Below are 12,135 nucleotides of genomic sequence, written 5' to 3'. Positions count from 1 at the left end.
TTGTGGGCTACTTCATTGGTTTTAAAGACAGTTTTGGAGCCTGTCTTTGAGCTGTAGTCGTGAAAGGTGCTGTCGTTCATGATTAGGTACATCCCGCTTCCTCTTCAGCCATGACTGCTCATTTTGGATAGCTCCTCTGAGACAACGTATACAATAATTCCTCGTTTATTGTGGTAAATTGGCTCATAACGCGATATATGAGTCGATGTTAATAAAGTTAATATTTTTGTAGCTGAGTTTAACATTATTAAAGCCCTGTAGACATGAACTAACGCCCCGATAGTCACTTTAACGCCTATTAGGCTTTGTTTACATCACGTGGGCAGGCTACGGGGATAACTGCAGGGACATAACAGACGGCCACCACCAGCATAGCAAGCTACCGAGCGAAGTACTTAGCCTCTCCAGTGTAGTTACTCTAACCTTAAAGTCAACAAAGAGTGGGGAAGGAGGTCAAATAACACAAAAACGTACCACTTCCAGACGGAATGAGAGGAGAACCTTCTTTTCACTCGATCTCAGCCACGGCATGTCAGCTGGGCTCTGCTGGCTCAGTAGCCAGACTCAATGCAGTGTGAAAGGTAATGTCATCTTACGTCACGTCTCATAACATTACTGATGCCTGAAGACCAAAAAACTACAAGATAACTTGTCCGTCCAAATTTTTGATGAAAAAATAGGCCATAGTCAACTAAAACTAGTGAGGGCGCGATATTCAAACTGTGATAGCAAGGGATTCATGTATGTTAGTGATGTGCGGGTCGAGACTGATATATCGCTTTATCAGCTAAAATAAAGTTATCATTTATTTAAATGGCTTTATTAGTTTACTCTTTAAATTCCACCAATCCATTTTCTATGCCGCTTGTCGTTCACGTATTTTATGTGATTTTGTCCTGTTTTTTTCTGTTGTTGTATATTAGCTTGTCTATATGGCGCGGCTCCCTCAATATACTCCAGGGTTTAAAATAAATTACTTCAATAAACAATGAAATTAATTGATTTGAATTAATAATTTCTTTAAGCGCCGTGTATTCTTTATGCTATGATATGAAATGCACAACTATTTTATAACAATTTACCAGACAGGTGAATTTGCACAAAGTATCGGTATCGCCGATGCTCGCCTAAATTTGACTCAGTATCAGATCGAACACGGCATCGGCGGGGTCGGACACCACCACTGTATACGCCAGTGCACGAGGCGACACTTCCCACTCCCCCTTTAAAGGCGGAACGACAAATTTTCAGTTTAACTCCTTATTGTGAAGAATATAGACACTTTTTGTACAATCTGTGCTCTGAAACCACTATCGGGAACACATGGTGGTGCACTTATATTTTTTGCGGTGAAAAAATTTGCATGACGTTCACAAAGCGTTACCAGAAGAGTAACAACTTCCTGTTGGTGTCCCAATGTTTGAGTCAATGTTTTTTTTTCCAAACCACTATCTTGTGAAGGTTTTGTGTGTTTGCATCTTTCTCAAGCCGTCTGTCTTGTGACGCTCCTCCACCGGGTACGCGCTCGCGGACTCGCAGGCAGCAAAGCGTCCCTTTGGTTTCCATGGCAACTCAACCACAACTCAACACGCACTTGGAGATCCGCCACTCTCCTGACTTTAAGTTTTGGTCCGCATAAATTCACCTTTAACCCCGACAAAGGCACATTTTGGCGGCCTTCCTTTCCAGTGCAACTCTTTGGCCTCCTGCGGTGAGTCTAATCGTTTTCGCTTTATTGGTCACAAAACAAGAACGATTGTGGACGAGCTCCTCACCTGAAGGGAACAAAAGGCGGCTTCTTGAAACTTTATATTCTTCCGCCATTTGCTATTTGAACTGCATGCTTTGTAGACAACAAGAGCCTTATAGTGCACGTAGAATGTTAAAAGAAAACACGTCTAGTCCCCAATACATAAGTTTATAACGTCATGATGATGGTGGCGGTGGTGGGACACCACCGGTGCATGTAATGGACTTTGATCGTTACGGTGGATGAACAGCAGAGTGTGGAGTCTGTGGACCGAATGGCTAACATTTAACTGCTTAAACGCTGCCCATCTTATTTATGTCATTACTGTTTCATGCAGAAAATGAAAGCTAACTGTCCACCTGCACAACAATAACTCGTTATTATCCCCGAGCACTCAAAGTGAAATAGGCTGAAAGGTTTAAGACCCATAGCGAAAAAAACAAACTAAATAGAAATAAAATGTGGAAAAAAGGAGTCAGTGATGAGCAGCTGTGCCATTCTTGTTAATGAGGTGAAAAATGGGTTGGGGCGTGCTTGATGCCAGTGTTTCCAGGAGGCTGGTGGGAATGTTGCTCCAAGTGGTGAAGGTGGCTTCACCGAGGGCATACACTGTACATTTTTGTAAATCCGTCCCAAATGTTCTCCACTGGATTTAAATGAGGGGAACACGCAGGATGGTCCAAAAGAGTGATCTTATTCCTTTGGAAGAAGTCCTGTGTGAAGTGCACCGTTGTCCTGTTGAAAAAGCCAGAATCCCAGTTGTAGAAATGTTTGTCTTCTTGTCTTTATTGCAGCCGTAAAGGTGAGTGACAGAAGCGTCCTCCTGAGAGCGAGATGGACAATAGCTGTCACACACTGCCCCGCCTGTCTCCGTGTCCTATCGCTTTCGGAGGCCCCTTCTCTCCCTCCCTGCCCAGCCACCACATCTCCCTCCCTCTCTCGCCCATCTGCTTCCCGCCATCCCCGACCTCCCTTTCTCCGGCGACAGCAGATTCTCTCCAGTCCTCTTCGTCCCCCCTTTCCGACTGCACGGCGTCCCATCACCTGGAGGGGGGACCTCCTGCGATAAGTCCCTCATACCAGGATGACCTGACCTGCCTCAGCTGGCTGCATCAGAGAGGAAACCTGCTCCCCCTGCAGCCACTTTCCAAAGCGACACCGCCGCTGCTTCAGCTGGAGTCGGCCAGCCAGCATCCTGCCTCCGCCAAGCCACCGTATTCCTTCAGTAGTCTGATTTTCATGGCCATAGAAGACTCGCCAGACAAGAGGCTCCCGGTGAAGGACATCTACGGGTGGATTGTGGACAATTTCCCCTACTACAGGACGGCCAGCGCAGGATGGAGGAACTCGGTGCGCCACAACCTGTCCTTGAGCAAGAGCTTCTGTCGCATCGAGAGGGACAAAAGTCAGGTGAGGACATCACACGATGCACACATTTGATCCAGACGTTCCTCTCCAATAGAATACATAGAAATATAATGAAGTTCATATCAACGTGGAAAGCAAGTATCTCCAAATCTTGGCACTTTTATTTATGAAAATATGTTTTAATAATTTGATATGATTAGGTTTTTGAAATAATAGAATGTTGAGATTCATGCGTTTTAACTTGCAATAATATGCAATAACTTATCACCACCGTCAGTCCGAAAGCACAAATCTCCAAATTTGGGAGTGTTTTTTATTTTTATTTTACAAAGATGACAAATTAATAATTGTAATAAATGGGTTGCAAAATGTATTATTTTTGGAGATTCATGCTTTCTACTGCGGGCCGCACGGTGGTCTAGTGGTTAGCATGTTGGCCACACAGTCTGGAGATCAGGAAGAGGTGGGTTTGATTCTCCCTTGGGCATCTCTGTGTGGAGTTTGCATGTTTTCGCCGTGTGTGTGTGGGTTTTCCCCGGGTACTCCGGTTTCCTCCCACATCCAAAAGCATGCATGTTAGCTTCATTGGCGACTCTAAATTGTCCGTAGGTATGAATGTGAGTGTGAATGGTTGTTTGTCTCTATGTGGCCACCAGTCCAGGGTGTACCCCGCCTGTCGCCCGAAGTCAGCTGGGATAGGCTCCAGTGTGACCCCGATGAGGAGAAGCGACATAGAAAATGGATGGATGCTTTCTCGTGCATCATAATACAGCTGATTCCATTCAAAGTCATCATCATGTCACACACTCTATAATAGCAAATGTGATTTCAAGACAAAGTTAACATATTTTAAATAATTTGATTTTCTTAATGATAAAAATAGAATATTTTTAAATTTGTGCTAAATAACATAACTGATAATGCAATTTATCACAGCCGTCCATTGAAAAGCACGCATCTCTAAACAAATAAAATACATTTAAGTGATTTTAAAAATTTGTTCTACTGTACATACGTATTTTTAAAATTGTATACAGTGTTCCCTCACTCTGTTGTTCACCTTTTGTTGTTTAGTGGAATTTTTTTAGTGCTTCTTTTTTTTAAATTACAGCAGGGGTCTCAACTCAATTTACCTGGGGGCCGCTGGAGGCAGCGTCTGGGTGAGGCTGGGCCGCATCAGGATTTCAACAAGAAAAGCTCTGATAATAACATTGCAATGTTCTCAAATATCTTTATTTTTTTTAACACAAAATAAGATTAAAAAAAAATAAATTAAGAATGAGAAAAGAAATCATACTGATTGGTTGTTTTATTTTCTTATTCTTAATTAATTACAATTATAAAGAATTATAATAACTATAACTTTGTACATTATTTCATTTTGAACCCTTTTATCATTGTGATAAAAGGGTTCAAAATGAAATAATGTACAAAGTTGTAGTGATAAAAGGGATGGATGACAGTATGTAAAGGAGATTAATGATATGAAAAGTGGAATATGGAGAAAGCATACCTTCTTCCCTAGGGTTACAGAAACAGGGAAGAAGGAATATGAATATGAATATGAAATAGGAATGAAGAATAGCGGAAACAAGGGGAATAGGAGGAGGGGGCAGGAAGCACCAAAGACATCAATTAAGTAATATACTGTAAAGGTGTGTCAAAATAAAAGCCATCTTTGTGTAACTATACATAAAAGGAGACATTGAAAGTGCACTGTTACATAGGTCGGAGTTTGGGAGAAGAACAAACACACAGCAGCTATCTGAGTGCGATCGGCCATGATCGAGATCGCGACAGACAGACATAGGCTGGATCACAGATCACAGCGCCTCCTTCATTTCTGAGCAAAGATTGACGGAGAAGCAGCGGAGTCAGCGGCGGAGTCAGCGGCTTCACGGCTTCTCCTCCGCCCAGCTGAGTGGAGGAATGAATGAATGAGCGACTGACTAAAGGTGGTGAGGCGTTGGACATACTGCCCGGCCGAGGTCCCGCCCTCGAGAGCCATATAGCTCACTGTGATTGGTTCGTTCAGCCGAGGTCTCGCCCTCGAGAGCCTTATACCTCACCGTGATTGGGTTGTTCAGCTCCGCACAAGACAAGGGTCATTCATATCAAACTTGCAGGCCACACTAACATTAATCTTTCATCTTAAGACGGGGGCCACAAACTATCGTCCGGGGCGCAAGTCTGAGACCACTGAATTACAGCATATGAACGCTGTTACAGGCCAAGCCTCGCCCTTTAAGAAGAATTGCACTGTGGGAAGTTGAGTGTCTCTCTCTTCCCTTGCTCGTCTGTCTGCACCGCCCATCGTTTTGTGCGTCCTGATTGGCTGTAGACCACTGTCAATCAGTCTCCTTCGTGTCTGTCCATACAAGTAATGAACAGAACCTGTGATATACGGCAGCCCTGGTGGAGTCCAACCCTCACGGGAAACGGGTCCGACTTATTGTTGGCTATGCGAACCAAACTCCGACACCGGTTGTACAGGAAACGAACCGCCTGAATTAGGTGGTCTGGTACCCCATATTCCCAGAGCACTCCCCACAGAATTCCCCGAGGAACACTGTTGACACAAAACACATGTAGACTGGTTGGGCAAACGAGGACCCTTAGGAATGAGGCATCAAGTTCAAGTTCGAGTCATGCTTTATCAGAGAGAATCAATCGCAGACTCGATTTGACATATTTTAAATGGTTGTTTCCAGTCGGTTGGGAAGGGATCTCTGTGGTGTGTGAGTCCAGAGCATCGAGCGGCGCTTCTGGAGGTGTTGAGGAAGATCCACACGTTCCACAGCACCAACCGCAACCTGGTGAACAAGCCTGCCCTGTAAGATGGATGACCTCTATTTACCTTTTTAAAATGCACATATGACAAAGCAGACCTCTTAGTGGCTGTTTGTTTTCCATCCAGGCTGGAAGGAGCAGACTATGGCATGTCTGCAGTGTGCGACTCGATGGAAATGTCAGGTCAGTGAGTGGATGAGGAAAGGTTTTGGAAATGAGATGTCAGGACACACACGTGACCCGTTTGAGCCATTTCTGCTCCTTCTGTTTTATCGCGCTCTGTGTCACTTCTACTAGTGCCAGCTTCTCAACCTCTCGCCAGCTTTCTCAGCATGCAACATTGTTCCTGTGTTTGCGCTCTGTTGCCATAGCGACAACCTTCTATTTCCTTGGTAACGCAGCAATATATATTCAGGCCTCTTTCTATAAATATATATACTGTATGTATGTATATATACTGCTAAAAAAATTAGAGGAACACTTCAAAAACACATTAGATCTAAACTGGGGGAAAAATGATGTTCAATATGTTTCCTGATAATAAGTGGGTGATGTATTAGTAACAAAATGATGCCACATCATTTGATAGAAATGAAAATGATCACCCTATAGAGGGGGGAAATCAAAGACACCCCAAAAATGAAAGTGAAAAAATGATGCAGCACACTGGTCCATTTAGCTAAAATGTCATTGTAGCAACTCAAAATGATTCTCAGTAGTTTGTGTGGCCCCCACGTGCTCGTACGCATGCCTGACAACGTGGGGGCATGCTCCTAATGAGACTACGGATGGTGTCCTGGGGGATCTCCTCCCAGATCTGGACCAGGGCATCACTGCGGTACCTGGACGCATGGAGGAGATTCCAGGAGACAGGTAGTTACTCCAGGAGAGCTGAACAGGGCCGTAGAAGGTCCTGTGTTTCTGTCCAAGTGTCCCTCTAATTTTTTTGAGCAGTGTATATATATCTATATTAGAGCTGTCAAATGATTACAAAGTTTGATCAAGTTTATCACACTTTTTAAATGAATTAATCATGATTAATCGACATGAGCAACTATGTCTGAAATGTGCCCATGTTTACTGCATTTAATCTATCTATCTGTCTGTCTGTCTGTCTGTCTGTCTGTCTGTCTGTCTGTCTATCTGTCTGTCTGTCTATCTATCTATCTATCTATCTATCTATCTATCTATCATTGGTGTGCCGATATTATCAGACATCCCTAATACATAATATTCTTGTAAAAAAAGTTTTCAATTTTTGCCTTTTTTTTTACTTGCTAAATTATATTTTTCAATGGTGCAGCGGGCCAATAAAAACACAGCCGCCCTCCACAAATGGCCGCCGGGCCGCACTTTAGACACCCCTGCCAAAGCGTGTCCTGTTTCTGCGCCGCTTGTATGTGTGCTTCCGTTGTTTCCTTTTGTTGTCTCTCTTCCAGATTCCCTTCCTCACTCCCTCATGCTCACCCCAACCCTGGCCTCTGATAATCCAGCGTTTGACAACCACCCGGATTTTCCTTTGACCCCGGATCACGAGGAGCTGGTCGCCATAGAGCCGGTGGAATACCGGCAAGAGGAGCTCAGCGGGGACTTGGAGAAAGACCCCCTGGCCGACAGCGGCTACATTGAGTTGCATTACTACCAGTCTCAAGAGTACCAGTACCTGGTGTTGCCGGACGACACCGAGCTGGACCTGGAGACTGTGGAAATCCTCCAGCTGGATGCCGATGCCCAGGAGGCTGCTGGGTCACTCCTGGACTTAGCAGGGGGAGGATATTAAGATATTAATATATTAATACCAATGGATTGGATAATTGTTGCCTTTTCTGCCTCTTTTCTGTGACGAAGGCACTGCCCAGTGATTTAGTTGTAGTTCACTTTCCTTGTAAGTCAGCACTTTTGCCCATTTGTGGACAAAATATACACTCTTTGTACTCTTTAGGGGGAGTATTTCCAATTATCTGTAATTCTCCGGTCTGGAAGATGTCCTTCCAACTCAAATAACACCACTGTTTCTTCATACAGTCTTTGTCCTGCTGTTACATAGATATTAATGTGCATCATAACCCCCCCCAGTAGCCTAAATATTGGAAAGCTTTAATGAAGTCTTTAATGAGGCAAAAGAGAATATGATAGACCAAGACAGACGTTTTAATGTTGAACCCATGATCTTTATTATTTTCGTGCATTCCATGCAGAAGAAATGAGGGGTGCCCAAAGTTCAGCCCGGCGGCTCATTGCAGCCTGCAGCTTGTTTTTTATTGGCCACGTGGCCTAATTGTAGAAATTAAAACCGACCACCAGCTGCATCATGACACAAAAGTAAGGGTGCACGATCATTATCATATCATTGATATCATTGATAAATCCGATAGCATTAAAAATAGCTCTGATAACCGATAATTTAAAAAACGCTCCAGTGAGGCCAGATTACCCATACTGTGCGGGTGAGCAGATCAAGCGCTCCTCACTTCTCCTGCTTCGTAAATTTGTATCTTCCCCCTGAGCTTGCTTGTAAACAAACTTTCACTTTCAGGGGAAGACATTTCGCGTTGTAGTTGTACCAAATGCTTCACGAGGAGTGGGAAAAAAAACATTGATCACACAAAAAACCTTAAAAGCCACCTTAAAAGCCACCTGAAACGCCAGCCACACGCCGTTTGAAAAGTGCAAAAGGTTTGCCAGAGACCTCCGTGGCGTAACACCGGCTACTCGTAGCATGTGCCCGAATACAGTGCACCTTGCTGGGCCACACCAGGTTGTGCTTCCCACTCTATACTCTGGTTCTCTTGACCTCCACAGCGGCACACTGGGCGCTTGGAGCATGTGCCCAAATACAGTGCACCTTGCTGGGTCACAGCAGGTGGCTCCCTCCCCTCTAGACTCTGGTTCTCCTGATAGTAGTGATGTACTAAGGTGCAGTTGGTCAAATCCTAATTTGTTCCAGTCCTTCTTATCACCAGGTGTGCACAAATTACACTTATATCTAAATTTTTAAAAAGTAGAATGAAAAAAGTTATGGGTATAATATCGGGCTTGAGAAGCAGAAAGTTATTGGTATCGGTTTAAAAAAAAAAAGATACTCTGCGTCTCTGAAAAAAAGTTAACACGTTGTGAAAAAAAATAAAAGGTATTGAAATAGCTATCACAAGATTAAGATCAAGCTAATACTAAAAACTATTTGAGTGTAACACCTATCTGAGATGTAGGCCGTTAGTTTTCCCGAATATACATTTCATTGCTTTCGATATCGTGACCTACATTGGATTGCTTTTGGCGTGTGTTATAAACAAAAGGTTAAAAATGACAAGAATTGGATTTTTCTGGAGTGGAGCAAGTTTGGACACCCCTGTTTTAAAGTAAAAAAATATATAATACTAACTTTTGTTCTGTTTTAACACTAAACTGTGGCCTCAAAGTACAATATATACTAGATGTAAAAAAAAAAGTCCTCCACAACAACTCTGCAATGACCCATCATGCTACACTGACTCACTATTGCCCACCAGATAAGGCATAGTGTAATACTGTATATTCATTTGTTTATCATTTATTTGGCTTTGAATGTGTTTGAATGTTTATTTGGCTTGAGAATGTGCTTATTTATGAATGTCCTATATATACACTTCCAAAACAGCAACACTGCCATTTCAGGGTCCTCTCCACTGTAAACCTCAATTCCTACAAATTGTATTTTTTTTATTTTTTTGCCTTACTTTTTTTAATCTAACAAATTAAATCTGTCATTCTGTTATTGCCAGTGTGTCTTTTTCAATCTGAATTTTTTTTCAAGTGTATTTTTATATGGTTTGGTGGGTATATTTTGACACAGCCTCATGGTAATGTACTATACATCTACTATACTATACATCCATCCATTTTCTATACCGCTTCTCCTCATTAGGTTCGCAGGGGCATACTGGAGCCTATCCCAGCTGACTTCGGGCGACAGGCGGGGTACACCCTGGACTGGTCGCCAGCCAATCGCAGGGCACATATAGACGAACAATCATTCACACTCACACCTATGGATTTTTAGATTTTTAGAATCACCAATTAACCTCACCTGCATTGACGTTTTGCACTGTGGGCTCCAAAGGAGGTTCTAAGTGGAGATTCAAAATGCAAAGAGAAGAAGACAAAAACATTCACATTACCAGCAGCTCTGCAAAAGCCTGTGCCACCTATCCTCATTAGGGTCGCGGGAGTATGCTGACTTTGGGAGAGAGGTGGGGTAGTCAATCACAGGGCACTTATAGACAGTCATTCAAACCTATGGACAACCTATCTACAGTCGACAATTAAACCAAACCAACGCGCACACGGGGAGAACATGCACACTCCACACAGAAATGCCCAAGGGAGAATCGAACCTGGTTCTTCCTGTGTTGGCCAACGTGCTAACCACTAGACCACCGTGCGGCCCACTATCATATAATAATTATAAAACGAATATATTATGACTATTTGATTTGTTGTTCTGTTCTATTGTACAGTTATTTTGTTGTACAATTGTTGTGTGACGTCACATCACTTTTAAACAGATGTACATGTTTGACATACAAAACTGCACGTAAATATTTCATCTGTAGCTGAATCTATATATAGTCGACATTTTAAAAGCCCTAAATCATATATACTCTACAAAAAAATCGTTTATGCGGCCTTAATCCTCTGTAAAACCAAAACACCTGACGAGTATGTGGTTCACGGAATAAACCGTAAATTCGTATTTAGGCGTAAATAACTACATTTCCCATTCATCAAAGAAGTTTAGTAGTGCGACGGGTATTGTAGTTTTACTCTGACTGACACTATGGTTTGTGAACGCGCATTGAAACCCCATTCCCCATAAGTCGTTGCGCGGATTTAAACAGGAAGTCTGTGCGATTAGTGCCTTGCAGTAAGTTGACATGGTTGTTGTTTTCATGACAGTCTAGGGGAGGGGGGGACGGGAAAAAGTTACGTTTGTCTCTTCTCGATTCATTAACGAGCTTGTGCTGAAGCGTTTGAAGGCTTTTACGGTTACACAACACTTCGCAAGGGAGGAGAATAATCCACAGTCGAGGTAACGTGGTTGTGTTTTAACATTCTTTTTGATCCTTCCAACAAAGCTGCGAGTTGTGAAGAATTGGTGTGTGGTTTACCGCTAAAATGACTAAATGTTAGCCTTCGTGTTGTTGTTGAATAAATGTCGACTATCGACAATGCTAGCTAGTTCTCCGTGCGGTTGTTGCATTGGGAGCATGTTAGCTCAAACTTGTTGCTCCATTGCATTTGACTGCGGATGTAAGCTGTCCTACTCTTCGTCAGCCGAAGCGAGATTTGTGTTTATTACAGCAACAAAACGTATGCAACGACAAATGCTTTAGAGATATTTTGTGCGCGGCTTTCTTTATGAAAGAGGCAAGTGACAAAGCAATCATTACTAGTGATATTGACAAGGCACTGGGGTGATCCAACACATTCAGTGCACAGCAATGTTTGGCATGGTACCTCTGCGCGCCACACCCTTGGACGGCTCACCCCTTTGGTGAGAGACGAGAGTAAAACATGAGATTAATAACCGCAGACAACACAGTGAGCGCCCTTGTCTTACTCATTGTGGGAGATGACTTCTTCCACACAACAACAAAGGATGTCCTTTAAGGATGTCCAATGAATTGAGTGCTGGTAGCTGGAAGCACACTGCACACATATTTATTATTAATACACAGCTCAACATTCTTTCAGCTCAGTTACACTGAGAGCAAACTGCAACTTAAATCATGTCCTCCTTGTTATTGAGTTCATTTTATTGGTATACCACAATATACACGGAGGTTGAAGACGTTCCTTTCCGTAAGGATGCTTGGCCTCCAGTTTGTTTGGATTTAGAAGCCATTTTTCCTCAACAGGTATGAAGAAAAATTTAAATATTTGGTTCCAGAGTCGGTGCCGTTACATTCGATTTTAAAGTAATATTTTAAAGGGATAGTTGGGATTTTTTGGACATGAAGTTGTATGATATCCCTGTCAATTGGTCCCCTAAGTGCAGTTGTGGTCGGATATCGGTGATGAAGAGGGTAGTTCCAGGTAGTTGCTGGGGTTACACAAGTACGTAGTTTGGATTCTCAAAACAATATGCGTTCAAAAGAGCAATACATTTGCCTCAAATCAGATGTCACAACTCGCTCGGCATTATGGTTGTCTCCCGCCGTAACCCTGCGCACTGTCACCTGTCCGTT

The 12,135-nt window shown here is 43.0% G+C and overlaps 1 protein-coding gene across 2 annotated transcripts; it reads left to right on the top strand.

Moving 5' to 3' along the window:
- The first annotated feature begins 140 nt into the window (after positions 1-140).
- On the top strand, positions 141-9,662 carry LOC129189896 (forkhead box protein N2-like). 2 transcript variants are annotated; one of them, XM_054792077.1, is made up of 5 exons: positions 141-581; positions 2,545-3,160; positions 5,830-5,951; positions 6,036-6,091; positions 7,348-9,662. In XM_054792077.1, the coding sequence occupies exons 2-5, from the start codon at positions 2,585-2,587 to the stop codon at positions 7,686-7,688; spliced, it is 1,095 nt and encodes a 364-aa protein (XP_054648052.1). In that variant the 5' UTR covers positions 141-581; positions 2,545-2,584; the 3' UTR covers positions 7,689-9,662. The 2 variants fall into 2 exon arrangements, with proteins under 2 accessions (XP_054648052.1, XP_054648051.1); XM_054792076.1 differs by having other exon boundaries at positions 141-1,711.
- The last annotated feature ends 2,473 nt before the right edge of the window (positions 9,663-12,135 follow it).

Source organism: Dunckerocampus dactyliophorus, chromosome 11 (assembly GCF_027744805.1).
Source record: "Dunckerocampus dactyliophorus isolate RoL2022-P2 chromosome 11, RoL_Ddac_1.1, whole genome shotgun sequence".
NCBI classification, from domain to species: domain Eukaryota; kingdom Metazoa; phylum Chordata; class Actinopteri; order Syngnathiformes; family Syngnathidae; genus Dunckerocampus; species Dunckerocampus dactyliophorus.
This window is presented reverse-complemented; position numbering and strand designations above follow the sequence as displayed.